The sequence below is a fragment of the Parasteatoda tepidariorum genome, chromosome 12, assembly GCF_982258835.1.
Source record: "Parasteatoda tepidariorum strain Cologne lab strain chromosome 12, Ptep-v5.0, whole genome shotgun sequence".
NCBI classification, from domain to species: Eukaryota; Metazoa; Arthropoda; class Arachnida; order Araneae; family Theridiidae; genus Parasteatoda; species Parasteatoda tepidariorum.
In genome coordinates, this window is record NC_141766.1 from 39385036 (window position 1) to 39412600 (window position 27565).

At 27.7% G+C, this 27565-nt stretch overlaps 1 protein-coding gene across 1 annotated transcript in view; it reads right to left on the bottom strand.

The window, feature by feature from the left end:
- Positions 1-845: 845 nt before the first annotated feature.
- LOC107455082 (ethanolaminephosphotransferase 1) overlaps positions 846-27565 on the bottom strand; it is a 55006-nt gene continuing 28286 nt past the window's right edge. The window contains exons 3-9 of the mRNA XM_016072505.4: positions 26602-26794; positions 22085-22347; positions 17587-17698; positions 13681-13729; positions 10063-10243; positions 7296-7484; positions 846-2688 (exon numbers count right to left, since the gene is read on the bottom strand). Of these exons, the coding sequence (XP_015927991.1) occupies positions 2623-2688; positions 7296-7484; positions 10063-10243; positions 13681-13729; positions 17587-17698; positions 22085-22347; positions 26602-26794 (1053 nt within the window). The 3' untranslated portion in view covers positions 846-2622. The remainder of the gene's footprint in view (positions 2689-7295; positions 7485-10062; positions 10244-13680; positions 13730-17586; positions 17699-22084; positions 22348-26601; positions 26795-27565) is intronic.

The following is a 27565-nucleotide window of genomic DNA, read 5'->3' on the forward strand; positions in this document are numbered from 1 at the left end:
ATCTTACATTTTTAATATTATAACCACTAACTGATTATTAATTAGATCTATGCGTACACAAATGCTGAATTCTAACAACACACAAATTGATTTATAAAAATTTAAACAGAATTCTATAAAGATTATATTACTAGATCTTAAGTGCTGAATATTAATTAAATCATACTGAATTCTTATTTTTTCAGCTTTCTGCATCAAGGCTATCATACCAATAAAATGTCAAAAGAAGTCAAAGAAACTTAAAAAAAGAACATTAACTAGATATATTTTGCAGCAGAAATAAAAAAAAAAAATTTAATCTATTCAAAAAATAATAATTTATTCAGATACGTGCAAAAAGTTATTTCTACAATGCACGAAGAAAAAAATTGCTTAATTTCTTTAGAAAATGTTTATTGAATTGGTTTTTTACTTAAAAAAATTAATAAAAAAAATTTTAAAAAATCTTATTTTTAATCTAATATAAATTAATCTAACACAAACACAATTTTTAATCTAATACAATAATTAAACTAGCTACTTCAATTTTGAAAAATAAATAGTTTCTTTCAATACAAATATATAAGGTTTTTCAAAAATGAATATCCACGTATGACCTACATAGTTCCAGACCAAGTAGAGTTAACATTAAAAATTTTATTAAAGGAGCTCAATATTAAGAAAAACTATTTAATCAGAAGCAAAGAATTTCAACCAAGTTCAAAGAAAAAGCATTAGATGATTGATATAGGAAAGCTTTTTTTTTTTTTTTTACTTAATAGACTTAACAGCAATTAAAACCTTAATTAGTAGATTGGACAGACTAGTTCTCTCAAAACAGATATAAGAGCCAACAAATTAATATGTTCTTGACACCTACAACATACAAAAATTTAATGTTCTTTAAAAACATAAGGAATATGCATTTTAACTAAAGCATTATTTTAACTTGAAAATGTTCTACAATCGGAAAGGTTGATGGAAAATCAGTAGATCGAAATCTTTTAGATGTGCGTTACATTGAGTACAACTCATTTCTTAAATCAGTAGCTTTAAAAATTTAGCTATTATTATATTATTAAATAAAGAGGATTAAACTTTACACTCTTGACATTAAATCTCATGTTTACCCTCTTATAATTAAATCTCTTATTTATCCTCTTATCATTAAACTTGCTAACTTACTATGAAATCTCAAATAACTATAAATTGTAATTATATGGGTAATTCTCCAGAAACCTAAGAATGGTAAAAAAAAAAAAAAAAAAGACACAATACAAAAAAAAAACTTGAAGACCTAATTTTTCCTATCTAAGCCAATCCATACAAAGGTTATTCATTTACTCTTTCTATAAAAAAAAACAAACTTTGAAATGACTAACTACAAACTTTGTTTAAAATTTCACAAATTTATTTTTAGTAATGAATTAAATATGCTTAAAAAGAGTATTTATTATTATTTTTTTAAATTTATTTAAACATGCAACTTATCAAGGTCATAAGGTTTTAATGTCATTATCCTGATCTACAGAAGTTTTCAATAAAGTGAGGGGAAAAAAATGTTGTTTGGAGTATGGCAACACTGTTTGTTTAATTCCACTATTTTGTTGGATTTATAAAGTTTTTTTTTTTTTCTTTTTTAGATTTCTTTAAAGAATTTAAGAATATGCTGTTTGAAAATGTTAGGTTTTTGAAGAATCACCCATAAACTAAAAACTATATCTTGTAAAAGCTGAATAAAGCTCAAGATTAATGAAGGAGTTGAATAGTCCAAATATTATGCATGTTTTCAAATCATAAAATTTTACAGCATAAATATACCTCAAAAGGATCAAATATTTCTTATACTTGTAAAAATGGTCAGATGCAATGCATCAAAACAAATTAAATCCAAAATTCAATAAAAGCTTTTCATAAGTATTGAAGCATTATCCAGATGCAAATCTGACTTTCATGCTATAATAAAGACATACAACAAAATTAAGTCATTTTCAATATCTACGAAAAGTTTTCAAATTCAAAATAGTTACACCAAATCGGTATTTATCACAAGAGGATTTACTCACGACATAACAGTCAAGTACACATCATTACATGGACTAGATCTACATTTAACTTTTCATTCAATATCTTGTTAATATAATAAATATCAACACATTTTTGTTACAGCAATGCACTTACTTATATTACATACAACCCTTCAAAAAGTCAAATATTTACTATACGAGTTTCTTAATTACAATAAAAGCAATTTCCATTATTTTTCATAATTGGAATAGAAGGACAAAATCACATTCAAAAATTTAAAGAACAATAACAGTGTTTGTGTGGAATGTTCAAAAACAGACATCACCTGTCATTAAAAAGGCCACATGAGTATAATACTCAATTATTCTAGTGGTAAAATTGTATTCAGTGTTATGTATCACAATATTAAGCAAAGTTAAAGGAAAACAAGGCAAAATTAGAACAAAAAACTCTCAGCCATTTCTTGACAGGAAAACATTTTACTCAAAATTTTAGACCTGAAGTTGTTGATACCTGAAAATAGTTCTGTTTCTATTAGATCATAAAGGAATTCAAGTTTCAAAAACATTCACTTAACTAACATTCACACATAACAAATTGAGATGAGAAATAAAATCACTCTTTTCCTTCCTTCTTCAATGAAAAACAATGTATCTGGAAATGGCGGCACATCTGCTGCACCTAAATAAAGTAAATAAAATTAACTGCATTAGAAATTACATATAAAGTTTACTTTTGAAATTACTCATAAGGTTTCATTTGAATTAAAAAGTACAAAAATAATCAAAGTATTGTCATTTAAATACAAAATTTTAGTGTTATTACTTTTCATAGTCAGATTTAAGGAATTCTAGTTTGAGAATAGAATCATTTAATTATTACTGAGACTGTGTATTCAAAGCTTCAAAACCTTAGACCCATCTTTTTCAAAAATAAGCAAAATTAAAGTGCAAGTTTGTATAGAGTTGTAACACTTGGAAAGGAAAGATAGTTTGAATAGATTTATTCATTTAAAAAAAATTAGGCACCATTTAACTAACAAAAATTGAACTTCGATTTTTTAAAAATGGCACAAAGTTAAGGGAAGATGCAGTTAATATTTAGTAGATATAACTAGGCGTTATTAGAAGAGTTAAGTTCTTAATAAATTAGTCGTACATAAAATGAAGAATGCTTTTAAGTTTTACACAATATGAATTATTCAGTCAGAATTTCGTGTAACTAATTATGTTCCTTTTTAACAACATTATGAAGCTTATTATGAAGAATTAGAAAACTATAATACATAACTTAAGATATTTTTAAGAAAAATGAAAGGGTCCAAGTTTGATTAAAGAATAATATTTTTAACAAGAAAATGTGCGATGTTGCATTGAATTCTTAATAACATCTATGCTGAAATAATTTAAGACAATAGTTAAACTTTTAAATAAACACAAATGAACCATTTACGAATTAGAAATTTTTAAATTAAAATGGTAACCAATATGTCTTTAGCAACTTTAATTATAGTACATTAGGAACCTAAATCCCGAAGAAAAATATTCAATTCAAAACTTCAATTTTGCAGAATGCCATCTGAGGAAAAATGTAAAAAAAATTTTTTTTTTTCTTCCAATTTCCTTTTTATTTACTCCGCAAACTATGAACTTCACATTTTATATAAATCAAAAAAATCTCAATACTAGTTTCCTTGACTCCCAAAATTAATTCTTTACTGTTTTACTCCTTTGACATTTTCTTGATCATATTTTACCCTAGCTAAATATTATTTTAGTTTAATCATATGTTTATATACATAGCTAATGCTGAAGAAATAGAGTAGAAATAATTCAAATATTCTTTCCTACCTGGTTTTATCTTTTTACCAGACTTCAATAATGCGTTTCTTTTGAAGACAAGCGACACAGTATCGAAGTCTGGTAAAAAGATAAAACCAGGTAGGAAAGAATATTTGAATTATTTCTACTCTATTTCTTCAAACGCAATTGATATAGTTTCATATAATTTGAACAATTATCTTTTCAAACTACAAATGAAACAGTAAAATTTGATGAAACTAAATCTGTACAAAAATCTGTTTACTTTTTAGTTTCAGTTTAAGTCACTAAAAGTCAGGTAGTTCTGGGCCTGCTTTAAGTTGGGGCTGATTCTCCAAATGAGAAAAACTCTTGCCACCAACCTTATGGAAGGTTTCCATTCAAATCTGGAAAAAAAAATCCTAGTGTTTTCCCAGTACATATCGTACACAGAAGAAAATTACAATCACTGTGCTCTTTTATGAACTGTATTGGGCTAACTGCTGAACTGCAACTGCAGGAAAAACTTAAGAGAAAAAAAAAGGAATAGCTGAACATACTTTAATAATGCTATAGCAAATGAAAGTTTTATATAGCTGAAATATCCATAAATATCTTATAGATAATGCATCAAGTGGTCACCATTTTTTAAAACATGAAAATAAGATAAGAAATTTTCCTGTTTGTAATGAAAAAAAAAATAATCAAAATTCCCTGTATTTTCCCTGTTATTTTAGGTGATTTTAAAATTCCCTGTATTTTCCATATTCTCTCTATGAAATGGCAACCCTGTTATGGGAAATTCTATCAATTCCATACTTTATCAAATGGATCTTAATTCAGATTTGTTAGTTTACATTTTATCAATGACAAAAGAAAGATGCTTCCACATTAGGATGAGCATCTGTTAGACAGATCATCAATGTTAGTAGCTTTGGCACTTGTGAACTTCTATATTTTTTTTGTACAGAAGAAGCACATAACAAAATTAACACTTTTTCTTCTTGCATTTGATTACATCATTAGATGCATTGATATTTTTTACATCAATGTTTATATATAAACTACCTTTACGTTTCAATGATATTTTGTGAAGGTGAATTTCAAGAAGGAGCTGCAAAAAAGTGAGACTGGGCACAATTTCTTTCCTCAAACACAAGATCAGTGGCGTACACAGAATTTTTTCAAGGGGGGTGTTCATAATTTTCTGAAATTACTAAAAGAAATTCGAGTATGTAATAAAGCACTATTATTTCCCTAATTTAGACAGCTAACAATTTTGGATTTGATTTTTTAAGTTTAAGAACATAGTGTAATATCATCTCGCATGTAATAGCTTCTGAAAAAAGTCCAATGTCCTATGGGTGGGAAGTAACACTTTGAGGGCCACTTCACATTCATCAGATTTTGTTATGCTAGAAACGTTTTCTTCAATAACATTTCTAAGGTATAACACTTCTGTTCAATAGTAAAACTTACATTGGTACCAGATGCTGTCACCTCACTAATTTTAGGACGTGAATTTTCCTCAAAATGATTAAAAATTGTTAAATTCTTGCGTTTTGGCATCCTAAAGACCCAAGAACAGCAAATATATACATATATTTATTGGCATAGAAATGTCCGCTATGCTACGATCTCAAAGTTTCGAGCTGGAATGAATAACTCCAACTAGCACAGTATCTCCAATGCTATTGTTACTGATTTCTTCACTAGTCGAAATAGTGGCGACTACGGGTTCGGCGATTGAATTAACTTTTTGTTAAGACAAAACGAAGCAGATTTAGCTACGAGCTCCGTTCCCCCTTTTATATAATTTTTCACCACAACTCCAAAATTTTCGAATTGTCTCAAAGACAACAGAATGCCTAGGATTCCAGAATCATCGCGTAAAGACCACGCAAATGACTGACTGCCAATCTCGAAAACTATTGCGACTGGCAGGACAGAAAGGAATCAGCCCGTAACAGTATCACGCGAATTTGGTTTCAAAAGTACAACTCTACTATAGTAAACGTTTTTTCAGTGAGAAATGCCGTGAGAAAAAAAGTAGGCATAAGGCAAATAAAAATATTTAGTCTTAAAAAATAATAGCCCGCATAATTTCTACTAAAATTTTTATTTTTGCCATTTTGTCTGAGCTCAAGGGGGGTGTTTAAACCCCTAAACCCCTCCCTTTTTACGCCCCTGCACAAGATCAAGATTCTCGTGAAAAACCAATGCTTGAAAATTTTAAAATTTACTCTAAATTGACATCAAGTCACCAATTGATTTTTTTTAATGAAAAAAAAGACTGCATTGCAAATCTTTTGAAAAACATGAAAAATTAATAATTTTTTGTCTACTTTTTTGCTTTTCTTTAGAATTTTGTAACTTAGTTTTATCTTAATGTCAAAAAAGCTGAAAACAGCAAGAATTTAACAGTTTAATTCATAAGAGCATGTGACAGCAAAGAATTATAATTCATTCTAAATAGTTTTTGATAAACTGTTCCGCTATACAGGTGAAATTTATCAGCCTTGACATAATTAAAGGAAAGCTAACATAAAATAACATTTTCCTCTCAAAATTTTCTCTAAACATTTATCTAGAAATATGTGAAATTTTGTATTTTCTTAAGGAAGAGTAGCAGTATTTCTTTTTAAATTCAGAGAAAGAAGAAGATAATAAAAAGAATCTCTAAAAATGAAACTCTTAAACCTTAAATAGATTTCAAAATAACAAAAAAATATTATAATAGTGTCACTGTTTAAATTTATTGACACTGCTAAATATTTATGTTAATTGTTGCAGTTCAGAAAATGATTTCCTGTTGCAGTACAGAGAATGAAATCCATTACCAAAGTTGTAAAGTGAAGTAACCATTCTCTCTGGTTGTATAAAAACAAGAAAAATAATTGTTAAAAACTAATTTACAAAAATAAATCTAATTCTACCCTTTATTGAAGAGTATTAAAGTTATAGAAAAACTATTAGTCACTACTCCAACATTATAGCATCAGAACAGCTAAATTTTAAAAAATATTCGCTTCAAATAGTCGAATTATCGATCTACAATATTCATGTTCCAATTTATTCATTATAAGAATAAAAAATTCTTCTTTGTAGGATAGGAAACTATTAAGTTATTTTAAATATACAAAAAAAAAATTTATTCATTTGGCAAATAATAAAAAAATAAAAGTTATTTATCTTATCCTAATAAAATAATTTTGAATTTTAGAAGAGCTACACTAAATATTTTTACAATAACTTAATAAAGAGTAATAATATGTCATGCTCATAATATTTTGTTAAAAAAAACTTTATTATAATCGTTGCAATTTAAGTTAGAACTTTTTGTTTATCAACTGGTTGCAAATATATACTTTAGTGATAATGAGCAACAAATCTTCATCTTAAAATACAGTAATGATGCACATGAATTCATTCAATTAAAAATATATGCTAAAAATCCTTTGAACATAAAAAATATTAAAAGTTACTTACAACGCAAACTCCATAATGAATGTGAGCAACAACAGATAATATAAATAAAGCCCAAGCTACTTGAATCTCAGTTTTACTACTCTTATTTGGAGAATAAAAAATGAAGGTTATAGCAAAGCCAATAGGATAAAACAACCAGTTAAAAGTTTCACAACGAGTTGAACTCATCTGGCTGACAATTAATCGACACTGAAATGAAACATTGGAACAATTATTTAAAATTTATAGACATGTCAAACGTATGATTAGCATTAAGAACATACATTTTTTAATACAGTTTATTTATCTGACTTTCATGTAATCTATTGCAATCATGGAAATGCAAACATATTATTTTGAGTCAAGTTAGTGAAAAAATTTTTAAATTTCTTAAATAAACAAGGGCATAAAACTTATGTTTCTTACATGATTTATAAAAATTAGATATTTTAACTAATTAATAATTGGGTATTTTAACTAGCCCAAAAATACATAGCCTTTAAATATCTTAAAATTATAATTCATAAATTATGGACCTAACTATTTTTGAGCATATAATAATTAAAAAAAAAAAAAAAAAAACACTCTCTTAGTTCTGTAAAGTGTACCACTAGAAATTGAAATTTAGTAAAAAGGCAAAACTGTATATAGACTCTCGATAACAGGTACTTAAAAAAATATTTTATTGTTTTTACAATATCTGACAGTTTGTTGAATCGTACAACCAGATAATTTGTAAATATTCACAATAACCATCTGACATTCAGAAATTATTTCCTAAAGGTAGAAGCTGAAAATTATAATATTAGAAAGATACAACACTTTTTTTTATCAATGCATGTCATTGATGCTTTAGCACAATGTCAAAATCTGCATATCTGGCAATTTTTTTCTTCCAAAATACTGATCAATATGCCTAATTAGACGGATCTTTGCTCATAATACACTTTTTCTAATTCTTAATGACATAATTACAAAATTAAAGGTTGTGTCTCCTTCCTTTTTAAGTTACGTTTTAGCCATAGAAAAACTTTGCAACTAATCTTTTTACATACCTGTATCTTTAACGGTATGCATGGTGCTCAATAGGGTTTTATACTGGTTGATGATGACATTTTGTGTTGTATACAGGCAAGAACTACCTTGATATCATTGATTATCATTGGTGTAGTCATATAACAATACCAAGTACTTATCTTCGTAAGAAGGGTGTTGATTTTCGCTGTGGTGAGCTACGGCATGTTTGTCTGTTTAATCGTACAACCACATAATTTTTAAATATTCAAGATTAATTGTGATTAATAAATCTTTGAAGTTATGCTAAAACATCTTGCATCAACATTGGATATTTGTAGTTAACATGAGACAAATTATGTATTTATATAGTAAACATTTAAAAATTAATCTTTTGATTGAAGTGTACTTTGTAATCTTCTTAGAAAGATGTTGATTTTTGCTACAGAGTCCTATGGCAAGTTCGTGTGCTTGACCGTGCAACTACATACTTTGCAAATAATCACGATTAGCTTTGCTTAATAAATGTTTGAAGTTATGCTTGAGTCAACATTGAAAATTTGCAGTGGTAAAAATTATGTATTTATACTAACCATTTAAAAATTAATTTTTTGAATGTAAGTAAATGCAAACTATTAGAATAGTCAGATTCAAATTGGGGGTGTAACTTATCAGAAGGATACTTGAACAGCAGTCATATATTATACATGGATTATGTTCTTCTTATGTGAAAATCCGGGAAACAAAAATCTATCATTTTAAATTCTAAGGATCACTTACAAAAAGTGTGGAAGAAAAATGCGTAGCTAAGATAAGGAAGAATTATGTGCAGCTAAGGAACTGAATGCAATAAATACAGATATTCTTTAACAATTTTGTGATAATGAGTCAAAACAATTTTGTGATAGAGGTTTTTGTAAAAACCGACGGAATATGAAAACATATTGACATTAAATATCAATTTATTATACAAATGTCAAATGATGATTTTCTTTGTTATAAGACTATTAGTGAAAGAAATTCATAAAGTAGGAACAGTATCAAATCTTGCAAAAAAACCCTGTTTGACAAATAATTGTAAAGGTTATTTTGAAGAAAAAAAGAAGGCTGCGGTAATTGAAAGTGGGTTCATTCCTGTTTTCAACAAGATAAGTCTGAATAACTATGAAGCTGTTTGATGCAGAATAGTAATTAATCTATTATTGATCCCATTGTGATGTTTTTATTTAATGGCAAAGTCAGCTGTAGCATGTTTTATGCAATAAATACTGTTTTTTATCTTCAAGCTTTGTCCTGTTTACTTTGCACAAAAAGAATACAAAAATAAAACGAAAAAACAAGCATGCAAAGGAGAATGTGCATGCTTTTGATGAACAGTTTTAGCTTAGTTAATGCCTTTTTTGTTGAAATTCAAAATAAATTCTTAATATTTTCTTGAAAATTTAGAAATATTGTTAATCGCTCAATCACGAAAAGAGTGTTTTCCACTCAAATGAAAACTTTACCAGGGCAAATGTTTGTAATTTGCTTTTTTTTTCACAAGGGAGCAATGCTTATGTAAGAAAATTCTCTTTAGCAACAAAAACTCCCTGTAAACTGCAAAAATAGAAAATAAATTATTAGAAAATAGGAAAAAGTTGCATTGAGAAATATATAACGGGGCTCCTAATGTCATTTTCGTTAGAAATTAGTGAGCAGTGTCTAAAATGAACAAAATATACTAATGCCATATTTTAATAGTCCCTAAGCAGAACAATAAAGATTGTCTACTTACAGCAATATTAGAAAAAACGGTTCCAACTAGCCAATAGAATACCCTGGGATCATTACTTAAGATATTTGTAGGAGACATAATTGCCCACACAGTTGTACTTAAAAACAATAGAATTATAGGCACCAATGGACGCATAGCTTCCCACAGAGAATTCTGTTTCAGCTCTCCTTTTTTATGGGCACTAGAAAAGAAAAGCAATAAAATTAAAAATAAGGTTCACAGTTGCTATATTTAACATTATACAGGGATGTGATTGACAAAAACACAAAAAAGAGGAAGTTTATAACTGTAGCATTAAGCGTGCAAAAGAAAAAATTATATGAATTCAATAGCCAATCTGATAATGATTACATTATTATCTACTCAAATAAATATAAATAAATGGTAATTATGTTCTTAAATAAAATCTTGATTAAAATAATTTTTTTTTTAATAATTTAGATAACTTTGAGTAATTATGCATAAGCACTATTTTATGTATCACATCATTTTAAAAAACATTTCTTTAATGGTCAAAGGACCTTTATGGACTTTCTCATCAGTTCTTTGTTTTTTCGATGGTCTTTTATTAAAATGACTGATCTGTAGACTGCGTTTTGCAGACTTTTGATCATCAGTGTTGATAGGACAAGAAAGTTCATTTCTCACACAATTTTTAGAGGCCTTAGATTAAGAATCGCGATGTTGGATTTCAAAATCGCGTGAATGAGAATCGCGACGCTTGATTTTAAAATCGTGTGAAAAAGAATCGCGATGCCGGATTTTAAAATCGCGTGAATAGGGCAATATCGGATTTTAAAAACGCGATGCTGGATTTTAAAATAGGGTGAATAAGAATCGCGATGTTCGATTTTAAAATCGTTTGAATGAGAATCGCGCTGTTGGATTTTAAAATTGCGTGAATAAGAACCACAATGTTTGATTTTAAAATAGCGTGAATAAGAATCACGATATTGAATTTTAAAATCACGTGAATAAGAATCACGATATTGGATTTTAAAAGCATGAAAATGCAAATCGAGGTATTGAATTTTTAAATGGTGTAAATAAGAATCACGATGCAAAATTTTTAGAGTCTGAATACTTATCGCAACGAGTAATGTTTAAACCGCGTATAAATACGAAAATCGATGTTTGATATTACAACCGCGTGATAACGAATCGCAATATTGAAATTTAAAAATATATATGAATACGAATCGCGACATTGGATTTTAAACTAGCGGGAATATGAATCGCGATATTGGGTTTTAAAAACGTTTAAATACAAATCGCGATATTGGGTTTTAAAAACGCCTAAATACAAATCGCGATATTGAATTTTTAAATTGCGTGAATGGGAATTGCGAGTAATGATTATTAAATCGTGTAAAAACGAATCTCAACAAGTAACTTTTAAATCAGTTAAATACGAAAATCGATGATTTACATAAAAATCATCTAAATAAGAATCACAATTTCAGCAGATTCTGGCTCAGTTCCAAATATTTAAAATTCTGTATATCAGCCAATCAAATATCAGCGGCCGAAACGAAACTGCTTAGGATTTTTCTTCTTCTTGCCAATCTATAGCGGAAGTCGCGGTTGTCAAATTCGGCTGAAATTCTACCCATTTTCTTCTGAAGATTATTTTCTCAGGAGGCTACTGCAGAGGGGGAGTTCGTTGCAAGTCCGACTATATCGTTCGTTCAACTCCCCAAAAGTTTTTGGAACATGGTCGGAAATTTTAAAAAGTCTTTCATCCCTGAAAAGATAGGAGAGTAGTGGAGTAGGAGACAGCATTGTTTTACCAAGGTCAACCACTTTTACCCCAGCCAGCAGATTGACATGTAGAAAGGTTTATTGGGGACTTCAATACTTTCGCTCCGCGGAAGAAAAAAATCTTCAACAAAATAACATTTACTGCATAAAAATTTTTTCCGCGCGGAAATTTATGAAGAAAGAGCGGAAGATATGGAAAAATCTGAAAAAAGCGGAAATCAGCGGATCCGCGGAAGAATCACATCCCTGATTATAAATAAAAAATTTATTTTTAACATTTCTGAACCAGCAGTGGAAATTACAGTAATTTCCGATTGAAAAGCTACACTGTTGTACGCTTTGGACCTGTAAAAGATATCGCCAAAATTTTAAATTGGCAGTGTGAGGCCAACCGTCGTGAATGCCACACTTCCATTTTTGTTGCATCAGTTTTCAGGTACTATAAAAAAAATTTAAAAAATGAGACTTTTAAGCACAAAAAAATTAAATGCTTTTCTCTGGAAGATGGGAATCAGTAATAGGTCAATTTGCTTTTACTATTGTTATTTTTTTTAACATTTACTTATTCTCATAAATTACAAAAGCAATATTTTTACCCAAAAAATATATATTTGTTACTAGATAACAGACATTAAAAAATTTTACCTACCAGTCCATCTACTTAAATGAAATGTGGGAACAGCTAGAATTTTTATAACTGATACAAATTATTTTCGGTTGCCTCAGCTTTCAGGAAGAATATTTTAGTCTTGCGATTGGTTAGAAAATTAGTCTTTCACTTACTTATTATGTTAAGAAAATTAAAGTAAATACAATGTCTTTTTTTTCTCAGTGTATGCCTTTTGAGGAAATAGACTTCAACCCCTTCTCTTTTCTTTATAATTTTTTTAGTACAGGTAAAGAAAGTAGGCAGTTTGAAAGAACTACTTTGCATACAGTTTATTATGGTCATATATGTTTGAAAATCATTTTATTAGTGTACTTCAATGAAGTTTAATAATAAATTAAAGATAAATTTTATAACAAAGATAGCCTTTTTCAATACATTTTCATATCTTATTCATTTTATTAAAATAATAATAAAAATCATATGTACTCCAGCCATTTTTCTTTATTATGTAAAATAAAATAGAGCTCTTAAAAACATTCAATTAAATTCAGATCAAACTTGTGTTAATACTACTAGATAAGAAATATTTAATACTGTATTTTGTATAAGTTACATAATACAAAATCATAATTTTAAAATCTATATTTTCACATCTAATTTTTTTTAATTAGCTTGTGAATGTTATTTGCATGTAACTATAACTTTTACTGAAATAAAGTTCAAAATAAAATACAAAATGATAATAATTTGATTAAAGCTCTTGCAACAACCAGTTGTGAGTCAGGGGGTCATGAAGGGTAAGGAGGGGAAGTAAAGGCAGCCAGTGCGCAATACTCACCACTTAGCCAAAATTATGCCATTGGTCTCAAAATTGTACAACAAAATTTAATTACATTTATTTAATTCTAAGGTATAAAAATGACTATTTTATACAGCATATTAATGAGTTTAAAAAAATTTAACTGAACTAAGAGATAATCAACCTGTAGTAGAAACTAACTAAATTCATATTTTAAATATAAAAATTAGAAGGGGTTGCTGGAGAAACTGCACTTCAAATACATGTAGATTTTAGATACTCAATTAAGAATATTGGGGACTAATTGCAAATTAGTGAAAATATTAACAAAAAATAAATAAATACAATCCAAAAATATTAACATGCGCATAGCATAAAAACTATGAAAATTGATGTACAGTAAGTATTAGTACTCACAAAATAAGATAAATCACAAAAACATAATTACCAATATATATTGTACAGACTAACTGGTAATGACATGGCAAAAGTTCCTCCTAAAAGTTAAAAGAATAAAATACATCACAACAAATAATTTTTAACATCAAAAGAACAAAATTAATTACAAATAACTGATAAATAAAACAAATTTCAGAAACAAAGTAGCAGAGTTCTGAAAATTTCACATTTAGATTTTTTTTCTTTTCATTCTGGTAAGAATAAGAATGGAGCTGTGATGGCTCAGTGGTTAAGGTACTGAACTTGTCATTCTGGAGAACTGGGGTTCGAACTCCAGTAGCAGCTAAAAGACCACCCAGCCCAAGCAAGCTGGTGCCAAATGATGAAAATTTTTTAAAATGAAAAAAATAAAAATAAATAAGCCATTAGAACTTTTTATTGAACCAGCAGGAACTAACAAAATGCAATAGCCTACTAGAAAATCCAGTAGAGCAAGCAACTATGAAGTTTTTAATTTATTTTTTAAAATTTAAATTAAAAAAAATAACTTATTTTAAAAAATGATTCAAAACATCAATCACTTTTCTTAAGTCCATTTAAGTAAAAAAAAATATAGTTGACCAACTTTGATTAGTAAGAACAAAAAAAAAAAGCTTTTTTAAATAAATGATATATAAGAATTTTTTAAACAAGCTTCATAAGATTTTCATCATCGATACTACATTTTTATTTTTTTTAAATGTAAGTGATCTAAAAAAATGGTTTTAGATGCCATACCTAAAACTAGGATATGCTATTAAAATGTTTTTTTTTTTTTTTTGACAAATGAATCATTTTTTAAATTGCTATGAATTATATTATTTAATACATTATAAACTATAATATTATAAAACAAACTATAATTCTTTATCTGGATGTTAATAATCTTTACTTGAATTAATGCTATAAAATCAGTAAAATGGCGAATCACTGTTGTGCATAGTGCTACAACTAACAGAAGTAATAATCACATATAAACTTAAAAATACATAAATCATGCTTTAAAAATAATCCATTTTAAAATCTAAATCCTTTATAAAAATAAAAACTTTAGTTTTCAATATTAATTCGACATCTCAATTTAAAATATGATTTAATAGCAGTTTAAAATTTCTTTGTGACATTTTTTTTTACATCATACATCACCTTCTTATAAAAACTATTTTCCTATACTATAACACATGTTAGCTTATTTCTAAAGCATAGTAGAACTGTAAAAGGATTAAATCATTATAATTAATTTTATTTAATCAAATCTCAACTTTGAGATAAAATGATTTTATAAAACAAAAAGATGAAAACAAAACAGATTTCATTATGCTGTTTCAAAGAGAAAAGATTACTCGTTTGCACAGCATAGAAAGAAAAAAAAAACACCTACATTTTAATTCTTTAAATTATGGTAAGAGTCAGTTCAGGGTAGAGACAGCAAATTATCATAGGGGCAAAAGCCCAATATTAGGCTGACATCTTAAGTTATCAGAGAGTGAACGCCTTATCAAATGGCAAAATGTAGCAGAAAAACCTGCTAGCTGTCTGAATAGAGATCTATAATCCAAAAAACTGAATTTATCCTATTTATGGAAAAGAAATTTTGTAACCTGACCATCTGTCTATACTGTATGTTAACTAATGAAATAAGTAGAGTTTGTTTTAAATACTCTAATAATCATACCTTTATAAGTTGAGGGGGGGGAAACACTTTTTAGGACATTTCCTATACTGTTATGTATACAATTTTACTGAATTAGTGAAATAACACTAAAAGCTAACCAAACCGATTTGTGAGTTGACCATACTGGAAGCTATTGAAAGCTTTTTAAACAAATAGGTTTCTATGTACAACTCAATTCTAATATGTTGCAATTAATATAAAATTAATTTTTCTAATTCAACATATGTTGTTGTATTGTACGTCTTAAGAAATAATTTATTATAAATAACTGGCATGGATGACTATCAAAATATCTCATTTTTTAAACTAAGTTTAACATTTTATTTAAATAACACTCTAATGTATCTATTTATGTAGTAATCTTATGTAACGAATCTTTTACAATAATTGGGGGTTTGCCAAATAAAATTTTAAAGACCTGTTAAATAATTACACTTATCTTTACTTTAAATAGGAATATATAAAAACCGCGAATAACATAGTATATATAAGAATCGCACGATAAAAGAAACTGTAAGAGAAACTGACTTTTCTTCTGTCTTAAGTTTATCACCTCAAAATTGACCACTAAAGCAAAACACAGCAAGTTGTCAAGTTACACAGGTTTTCTTGCATATGGGCGATTCTCACAAAACATGACAATTCAGACCAAAAAATTTCTTCAAATTTAAAGTCTTCAAAATAATCTAAATTTTTTTTGTATACTTCTTTAGCTACACTTATTAATATCTTACAGACAGCAGTGCAGTTTATTGACATTTGCTATAGAAAAGAAAGAAAAAATAGAAATTCACCAAATCTTGAATGCCAGGAAAATGACATATTACCTTAGAAGTTTAAAAACAGGCATTTTAAGTTAATAGTAAGTAACTAAACTTAAGCCTTTAGGTTAGATGGACCATAAATTGCTTAAATTAATTCTTTTTATCCACTGTAGAAAGAAACAAAAAAATTTTGTTGCTGATATGTACAGAATAAAATTGTGTATAATAATCAATCATTAAATAAATAAATAACTTTGATTACATCCAAGCATATTACAATCATACATAAACTTGGTATTAGGTTAATATTTGCTTTCCCTCTTTACAGTACATTAGCAGTTAAAAAGAATTTCTGGTAAAACTTCAATGTCCTGGCATTCATAAGCCAGGAAAATGACAGCCAGGATAATGACAAATTCGCCATTTTATAGCATTGATCGAAGACGTTTATATTCTGCAGAAAACAACAGTATTTCTTAAAATAACTCAGATAAATCTATGTAGTTTTTGTTACTAATGATTTCAAGAAGCCAGGAAAATGACAGCATAAAAACCTACTAATCTTGAAATATTTTTTGAAATAGATTTTGAGCCAGAAAATTGGTTCTTTATTCATGCAACAAGACATGTTCAGATAGGAGGGTGTCTAATCAATCTATTAACATAAGATATTGATTCCTGGCGTTATCTATTTTGGTTATGAATCGCTAAATAAAAGTAGCCAGGAAAATGACAGGTTTTCATGAGACAAGCAAATCATTGACAGAAAAAATTATTTTAAACGAAGTTTTAGTAAACAATACCCTCTGCGTATATTCTAGAAATGCTTACATAGGATAAGATTAAAAAAATTAGATTTTGAAAAATGTATGGGAAGTTTTGAAGCTAGTTATTATTGGAAATATTGTTTGGGACATGCCAGGAAAATGACATTTTGATATTCAATTAAATTTTTTAAGTATACAAAACAGTCAATGCTAGTGCAAAGTCATTCTAAAATGCTAACAGCAATGCTATTTATTAATTTTTTTCAAAAAAAAGTTCTTTTAGTATTATAGTATTAGATCTTGGAGCAAGGGACAGTGAATTGTCATGTTTCGTGAGAATCACCCACATATACATTCTAGGGATAATTCTTGCATAGATCTTAGCAATCATATAAAAACTATTAATGAAAAAATCTTATTTCCCAGACACAAATACAGAGCACATAAACAAAAGGAGCCTACTTCTTTTTTATAATTTAATTAAAACATTTAAACATTATAATTAGAGTTTAAATTTTAATATACTAACTTTATTTAAAAATATATTATAAAAAGCAAAAAATTATGTTGAAAATATACATAAAGAATCAAGAATATTATTCTTTTGTTTTCCTAAAAACAAAATATTTAATTTAATACATCTTTGAAAGAATAATTAAATATTTACCAACAACCACTTAGACAATTATTGTAAAATGATCAATACTTACCATATATGAGAAGTTCGATAATCTGTCCACAACCCATATTTAGCAAAGGAACAGTAAATTTCCAATATTGGTACGATTTAAAATAAGTAATTAAAAAAGCTCCTAATAAGACCTGCAATATAAAGGTAATCATTCTTTAAAAACATAATTTTCTAAAATTATTTATAAGAAATAAATTATTTAAATAAAAGAATCAAAAATGAGCTATATATACAGTTTTGCTACATAGGCATAAATGTTTTATGAGCTGTGCCAAATATTTTTATGAAATTAAAGTTAAATAATACTCTAATTTCCCAGAGTAACATTTTTAATTAATATTCTCATCTAGATTCTTCTATACACATCTATTACTTCTTAAGAAATAAAAAAATTGGAATCACTGGGAATACAAAATTTAAAAAAAATAAATTATTTATAACTATATATGCTCATTAAAGGTGAATCACATTTTATAAAGATCAAAACAAAGATACAATTAACACCAATCTAGAAAATTTAAAATGGTACTTTTTTTAACTCTCTTTTTGCTCACATTTTCTAAATTATAACTTCAATAATTTCAAAAGTAAAAATTTCATTACTTTAATAAATGAAAAAAAAAAAATCATATTAAATGTCAATCACAACAATGTAACTAGGTTAACTTAAAGAAGTTTCAGAACTGATTGTAAATTAGTTATTAAAACTAATTAGTTGAACAGATATGAATTGATAAATATAATCAAAAAAAAGTTTACTAATTTTATGAATTTCAACCTTTATGAAAGCTTCAAAATTTATTTACAAAAATAATCTTGATTAAAATTTATGTCATAAATAAGTGCAAATACTCTTCTCTATATTTCAGCAAGTTTCCAAAATAATTTTAGTTAATAAATTTCTTCACACAATTTAGCATTTTGTAGTACATTTGTATCATTACTAAGCTTTCCCTAGCAACCATTAGACTCAAAACATATGCTGTTCATGATCACTGTAGCCTAATAAGTTTAAACAGGGATGAGATTGGTAAAAAGAGGGGGGGGGGAAAGCAGAGATTCTACATCAGTTAGACAAGAAAAACTCAGTAATCACTTCATAACACAATCGATAAGTGATCTTTCCTAATTGCTCTTATGACAGTCATTTAGCTCTTTTTTGACCATTTCCTAACTGTTTTCCATGGACAAGCTTGATTCTTGCCGATTTCTTTATAAATCCACGTCGTTTTCTAATGGTTTTTTCAGCTACTTATACGTCGTTTTTCAAATTCTGAAATTTTAAATGGGATGGGGGGGATGCAAATGTTGAGTTTAAGTAACGAATCTGCGATTCGCACAAATAGCAAAAATTCCATCATCAGTCGACAGTGTTTTTCAATAATTTGTAAAGCAGTTATTAGTTGTTTTTTTTTTGGTCATTTCCACACGCTTCTTTTTAACTTTGTTTTTTAAAATATTACGACATCAGAGTTTTCAATCGAAATAAGGACTTACACATTCTTGAATCGTGATTATTTCATTGAAAATCCATGACATTTTCCATTTGTTTTGGCTATTTTCTTGTGTTTATTTATTTACAATTTAGTTTTTAACTGAAGCAATCACAATCTTTGACATTTTCAAATAATAATGATTCTATTGCAAACTTAAAATCTTTTCTTGGTTATTTTCCTTCTGACATTGTGATATGGTTTTTCTAATTCTAATATTTTAAATATGTTGTGACACATGAGCTTCAAATTAGACTGATCACTTTTTGAGGTTCTTTATTAAAGACTGTTCTATAGTAAATCTATGCTGCTTAAGATTATTTTTTTGCCATTTCTACTATTTTTAATTTTGATACTGTTAATACTGTTATATGTATCTTTTGTTTTGAATTAGAGTAGCCACTTATTGATGCTCTTGAATTGCGATGAATCTATCGTAAATCAGCATTTGCCAATTGCTTTTCCAACCATATCGACATGATTTTTCAAACCTCATATCTTTAATTTATTATGACACATTAATTTCAAATTAAAATCACTTTTTGTGGCACTGGAATCACAACTATTCTTTAGAAAATCTAAGTTGTTTACTGTCGTTTTATGCTGGTTATAAAATGCATTTGTTTTTTCAGTCATTTTTACATGGTTTATAAAATAAAAACTTCTTTACATGAATTCAATAGCTAGATATTTCCAAGTAATACTAATTCAAACTATGACATTCAATGAAAATAGCTCTTAAGCTGTTTTTTAATGAAAATAGTAACCTTTGTTCTAATACTTAATATAAAAATCTCTTGCAAAATATAAGGAAAAATAAATTTATTAGAATCTGATTATGATAACTTTAAAAACACCTCCTAAGAGCAGTTAGTCTTATGAACAAGAATTTAGATCCCTTACTTGGACAGCTCGTCAAAATAAAATAAATTAAACACGGAATTAAAAAATATAAAAAAATAAATCTCAAACAAATTTGACATTAACAAAAGCCATAAATCTCACATATGTACCAATAGGAAAAACTGAAAAATACACTTATTTTCCAATAATATTCAAAATTTTATATTAAAATTTAGCAAAATATTAAAACATAATGCAAAATAATAAAGGTAGGTAAAAGAAATGTTTACAAAATAAAAACTTATTTGGATAAAATAAAATTGTATATAATTTTTTTAATTGAATAAATATTTTTTATTCTAATATTATGGGAAATATTCTGACAATTTGTAGGGGAAGAAAACACATGATTTATTTCCCTTTTTGCATTTTGTAAATTATCAGGACATTAAAAAAAATTTAAATATACAGAATCCACAGTAGTAACTATCGAGAGAAAGATCGATGGCGAAGTTATGTGAATCTGAATCTTCAAAAACGGGTTAATAAATGCGGGTTTTGTTTCGAAATTCGGTTGTAGTAATAAATAATATCGTATTAAAAATATCAGATTTTAAAAACTATGTGGAAATCAATAACAATAGTTGTATTCAACGCATCAAAAAATTCTTATTTAAATATGCAGTTCAAATTTCAAGTGTAGAAAAAATATGAACTGATAAATAACTGGAATTTTAAAAACCCCGTGGAGATCAGTAGCACCAGCAATAAAAAAAAAAAATCGAAAAACTATACCGAAAATTTGAAGGAAAAAAATGTCTAAATTGTCACATTAAAAATAATTAAACAAATAAGTCATTTGATTTTTGTGTTTGGCGATAAGTGACTAGAGTTTTTTTTTTTCAATTGTATAAAAAAAATATCTGGATTTGTTTTTTTTTCTAAAAAAGGGAAAATTCCTAACAATAACGGCCTAAAGAATAATTGAAACACACACGGATTAATGAGGATATTGACGCAAACCGAGCGTGTCAAAGAGAGACTTCTTGAATCCTCGATTTTAACTTTTAGCGTGCCATAATATTATTATTTTTGAAAAAAATTACAAATGAAGGATTAATTTAAAAAAATTTAATAGATTTTAAAAAAACAAGTAAAAATTAGTAGCAATAATGCCTAAAAAAATTATCAAAACACTACATATATATATACTACATCTTTATAAAAATTTATTAAAATGAGACAAAGAACATGATTTCTAGAGCAAACTATCTTTTAAACGTTTGTGATTTCAGTTTTTTTTTTTTTTTTAATATTATCTAATTGAAATTCTAGCTGAAGCCAGTTATTATCGAAATTTTTTTTTTTTCCTGAAATAAGAATAGAAAAATTAGGAGCATTTCTTTCTCCTTTGATGGGCGAGAAAAGCATCCTTTGAAAATAGTTTAACAGAGTGAAAAATATCTTTCGAAAATTTCTGCAACAAAGAAGTTTAAAATTTTATACTTCACACAGGGAAAAATCTTGCTGCAAAAACTCTCTAATGTTCTGAGACAATATCGCCGTTATTGTGGCACACGATTATTAATACCATCTAGAGTTTAACTTGGGTTTCAAGATTTTTCTGAAACATTAATCGAAATCAAAAAGGAAAAACAAGTGTATCACTATCTAATTCCTCTTTATGCTGTCCGACTTTATTTCTCCTCCACTCCAGTTAAACATGAATTGGCAAACAGACACAGAAGCTAACGTAATAAGTATTCATGTTCTACAACGCTCTGTCCCATCCGCACACCAAATTCAAAACAAATAAATTGAAAAACAGGTGCAGCTGCAATACTTGACCTAGAGTCATTATTCTGCTTCCTTGGCTGTCACTATGTTCAAAGGGGGAATATCATAAGTGGCAGATAATTTTTAAAAAAATAAGAAAAAGTAGGAAATAGGAAATAACAAAAAAAAAGGAGGGGTGCTGAAATAATAGAAAAAGTAGGGAAAATAGGAGGTCTGTGACCTGAATGTTCTAAATCACAGCAGCATCTACTGAAATAACTATAATGTAATCACAATGAACAGAAGTTATTGTAAAGCATATTTAAAAACAAATTGCTTTAACAAAATAAATAGCCAAACACAATCAAAACATATTTATTTCTTTAAAGCTTATAAGCAGCTTACCATCTGAGATATATCATAGCCCCATGGAAGATAAAGCACTCCAGTGTTGTATTTCTCCCAATGTGAAAATATGAAACATAGATGAACGCTCCACAAAATAAAGAAAACCCTAAGAGGACTACAGCTGTACTCTCCACAGCCAAATACAGAATACATGCATGTTGGCATAAACAAGGCTGCCCAGCTGTCAAGCCCATGATCCATTAACTCTCCTAATGGACCAGATGACTTTGTACGACGTGCATGCTTTCCATCTATACCATCTAAAAGAAAAAATTCTAAATAATATTGATTTCAAAAGATAGATATCAATTAAACGAAACTTATTGAAACAAAAACAAACTAAACTAAATTCTTATTGTTATACTTTGTAGATTCTCTATTATTATAAAATGCTATAAAATACTAAGAAATGAAGTAAACATTGTTAAAAATAGTATATTTGTCAGTAACGTAGATATCTTCTAACTATAACAGGTATAATACAGCTATAAAATTTATTGTTCCATTCTAAGTTTAATAAATTAAAGGTTCCACTCTAGACATAACATGGGTACCACTGAACTTATTAACGAGACTTTAACTCCTTTTTTGAACAACTTAGAGTTGTCTACCAGAAGAAAAAAAACTTTATTCATCTAAATAACTCTAACATCTTATTGTTAAAGATTTCAAACACAACTTACAAACTTTTCAAAAATAAAATTGTAAGCTTTTTTCTTTGGTGAAGGGGGGGGGTGGATCTGGAGACATTTATAAATTAAGTTGTTAAACAAATTTGGTCCAGACCTTCAGATAAGATTACTGCTACCATTCATGAGAACTCATATGAAATCAGTTACAGGAACTCACCATGTTATTTTAAGAAGAATGAATGACAGTGTAGGCTATCTGTTTGTCAATGTTTTGATAATTTTGATCAGAAAAGTTGATTTTTACATCACCGATTTTGACGTAGCTTTAATTTGCTTGGAGATTTACTTTCAGGAAGGTCAACATTTGATAACACCTTTCTTAGCAATGTTTTTAAATTATTATAATATGTTTTGAATACATGCATATATGCTCCATTTTTCGTTCAATGACATTTCTGGATAAAACTGGGACATTTAGAAGCAACCTCCAGTAAAAAGAAACTCAAGATTGAATTCAGTACCTCAACTGTAAAGAATGGGCATTAAAGCAAGTAACAGCACAAACAAGCATAATCAAAGTCATAAGATTTCAAAACTTACACTGACCAACTAACTTGATTTATTAAAATTACACAATTGATTTTGTTTCTTGATTTTTAAATCTCCATATGTTTCTCAGTGTAGAGAGGTCACTGTTTAACTCTATGAATAAATAAATATTTCTATGGGAGAAAAAAAATTCTGCTATTTCAGTATATATCCGGCTTTATCTGATGGATAAAACTGAGTACTAGCATCACTCCAAAAAAATAATTCATTTAACCTTCAAAATAGTTTTATCACATTAAAGAATATGTATTTTTGAAACTAAAGGACTACTTTATCATTTAATTAAAATTTAATCAGTTTTATTGACCTCATTGCTGGGGAAAAGTTTGGCCAGGCTTTTCCCCTATTTCATTTTTTATTCATTAATTTTTAAATGAGTGAGTATTACAATTTTTTTCCTGCTTATATGATTGTCACAATAAAAATTTTACATCATTCTTTCATGGATTATTTACACTGAAATAGATTAAAAAAATAAAAAATATGTATACAATTTAAAAATCCAGAGACATTTTTCTAATTTTGTCCCATATTAACACCATTTTTACAACCTGTCATAATTGCACTGTGTTGTCAAAAAACAACTAATAACTAACTACTAAATTTATCATTGTTTTGCAACAATTCTCTTTAATTCAAAAATATATTCATAGTGGATAGGTTTTTCCTCCTTAAGCCAAGATGAAATAATTTTTCTCTTCTTCAATATAATTTGTAGCTAAATCCATATTCTTAGAGAAATAAGTAATACTTAAATGATCAATTTTCACTCATAGTTACTGACAACTCGTGGAGAAAAAAACAATCCACTATTAATATAACAGAAGTACTTAATTGAGAAAGAAAAAAAAAAGAAATATTTTATACATACAATTGCAAAATTTCTTAAGCTAAATCAAAAATGCCAACTATCCAAGTTTGCTTGAATTTTCATATTTAAAAAAATAAATAAATAAATAAAAAATACAAATAAAAAAAATAAAAAAATTGGTAGCCCTTTAGGTATATAACTAACTATATGACAACTGCGACTATGATAAACGTAAATATACAAAATTCTATGTCATAATAAAAAGGCACTGATACAAGCAGTAGAAATTCAGGAAGGATATTCTTTTTATAATATTCCTTGAACATTGGGAAAAGCTATTAAAAAAGCAAACCGTGCATTACCTATATCTCTAAGAAACGTTCTACTGTTCTCTGCATACTCTGTAACCTTTCTACCAAAACAAAAGAAATAGCCTAGTAATCAAGCTTCTGATGATACAAAAAAAAACTTGTAAGAAATTTCTACTCATTTGATAAAATTTCGTACCCGACTTCCGGTAGAGCTGAGTGCATGATTGTCAAAGAAAATGAACAGGAAGTCCACAAAGCCAAATGTGCACCTTGATATAAGCATATCAAGTATCAAAGCAGATGCATCATGCATCCAAACAGAAAAATTGACAAATCTAAGTTTGCTGTACTATGACCTATCCATATTTTATGCGTAGGTAAAACACCATATAAAATTTATGTGCTATTCACGAATATATTAACTTACTATTAAAATCACAGTTGTTTGCCTAATAACTACATTGAATTACTAAATATAGCAACTTACAACAATCGTTCAAGTGACTTTATTTTATAATTGTCGTTGAACAGCCGACCCCAATTTGAGTTTACAGCTACTAATGTTCATCTCTGTAGCCTTGTAATTTTGAACCCAATCCAAAAGACAAGGGAACTTCTTCATCAGTAACCCCAGAGGTATTGATTTGTTTTGGGAACTTGGAGGACTTTCTGACCCAACATGTTAAATGCACACCAGTCACCATTTAAAACACTGGGATTTTTTTGATGTTGCAATAGATAGTTTTGCAAGTGTAAAAAGTTCTAGTAAAAAAATTGGGTAGTTAATTTTGTTGACAAATAACTGAAATTGAGAAAGAAACAAAGCATTTGTTTGTTTGTTTTTTAAACACGGTGTGGTAAAATAAAAACTTTCAAATATATCTACAAAGATGTAGCACAGGTTTCAATCATAGCAGTGCTGCTATTTCTAACTTTAAATAACCAAAGAGTCACTTTTAACAGTGATATTTCCCTTTAACTTTTTGCCAAATTTGTAAGATGTCCCCTCCATTAAATTCCATGTCCTCTCTGTTACGATGCATTATTTGGACTTTAAAAAAAGTGTCAGCAATTTTAAAAGTCATATAATGATTTATTTTACCTTGAAATGTGATAATGGTAAAAAAAATTAGATGTTTAGGATGGTTCAAATCACAGAATTTAGCATAAATTACAGCGTGCATGTCAAAAACGTATGATTTTATTTGTCCTTCTGTTACAAGTACTCTTAATTAACTTGAAATTTAATTATGAGGCTCTTATTATTTTATATCAATTAATTAAACATTGCATCCTTAAGTAGCATTTTCTAGAAAAATCTTTGTTTTCAAAAATATTTATAATGTATTTTTTAGAATAAAATACTTGTGTGATTTCCCCTCTGTTACGCTTGGAGTTCAACATAAATAATTATTTAAAATCAATACAAACATTTCAAAATATGGTTTAAAAATAAAGCTATTATCTATACTTTTACACACTTTTAAAAGCTTTAAGTTGATAATTTAAGATACCACACTACAGTTAGAAAAACCAATAACGCCCCTGATTTTAACACGATTTTAAATCTAATGAGACAAATTAAAACTTTGTACAATACTAAAAATGAAATTAAGTTAATATTTTTCTCTTTACTTTTTCTGGGATTAAATAAAGGAAATAATTTTGTAAACATAGTATTAAATTAAGATATAATGTAAAAGAATGTTAAAAAAAAAAGAAAGACAAGTGAATTTAATTACTCAAAACAAGAAAGGTTACTTAAAACACCATTGTGAACTAGTGCTCTAGAATCATTACAAAATATTGATTAGTTTTTTGAAGCTAAAGAAAATATGTATGACGAAACATTAAAGAAACTAAATTGAGTGTTTTACATTGAAAATTAAATCCAACTTTTTGTAAACAAATTTAGATAAACATATTTTCACTGTTCAGTATAAAGATTGACTGGAAGCAATTCACAAATGAGTTACATTTCCATATTTTAATTTTTAGTATTAACCTTATAATCAGATTTGCATGATTTAATGAGCCTTTTTTTACTTCATGAGCTCTTCCCTATATATGGGTCCTACTAAACTGGTATTTGAAAATAATACATGCACTTATTCAAAAACATGATAAATATAATTTTAAAAAAAACTTTACCTAATGTATGTGCAAGGAAATGATTTATGGCACATATTATCCAAACCCACTGTGGAATTGGTGGATACGAAGGAAATGAATCACTGGAAGCACAGAAGCGATAGTCATATATTGAAAGTAAAACAGCATTCAAAAGCGTCAAAAAAAATCCTGTGAATGTCAGTAAATTAGGTGCAAGCCATGTCGGTACTAGCTACAAAGAAAAATTACACAACATTATTTCATATTAAACTATGCATTAAATTGTTAAAATAATAATAGAAGAATTTTGAGGATAGGCTGAAAAAGTCAAGTATCTTAAATCTTTAAGTGTTAGTGAGGAAAAATTGCCCTCTATCATCATTAAGAAGCATGCAAAATATTAACCAGAAAAAATTTGTGAAAACTAAACAAAAAAAAGTACAGTCGGACCCCGATTTAACGAACTCCTATTTAACGATTTTTGCGATTTAATGAATTTTTTTCACCTCCAGCAAAAACTTCTAATTAACGAATTATTTCAGCATCCGGAATAAATATTTTTCATTAATTTTGATCAGAAAAATATTGCATTTTTTTGTAATTGGCAGATTCTAAAGGAAAAAAAATCTTTCCTGGGAGTCTTAATCTTTCGCCTCAAACAAAAGAAAAGCCAGCAACAGGGAAAAACAAAATTCGTTGTGGGTAGGTGGGCGGAGTCAATAAGACATTACACTTGCAAGGTCATGTTCCGGGGATTTGTCACGTTGGCTATGAGTCAAACAGGAAATTCCTTTCTTATCTTATCTCTAGTTGCTGAATAATGCGAAGGGGAGAATTTTAAAACTCGTTACTCCAATTTAAGAAGCGAGCTGTACTGAACATTTTCTGGACGATTAGAATTTTCAAATCATCACCCATTATGGCGGATACTAGTAGAAAACTAAAACGTTTTTCGTTAAGTGAAAAGATGTCAATTTTAAGAGAATTTGATAACGTCAGACCA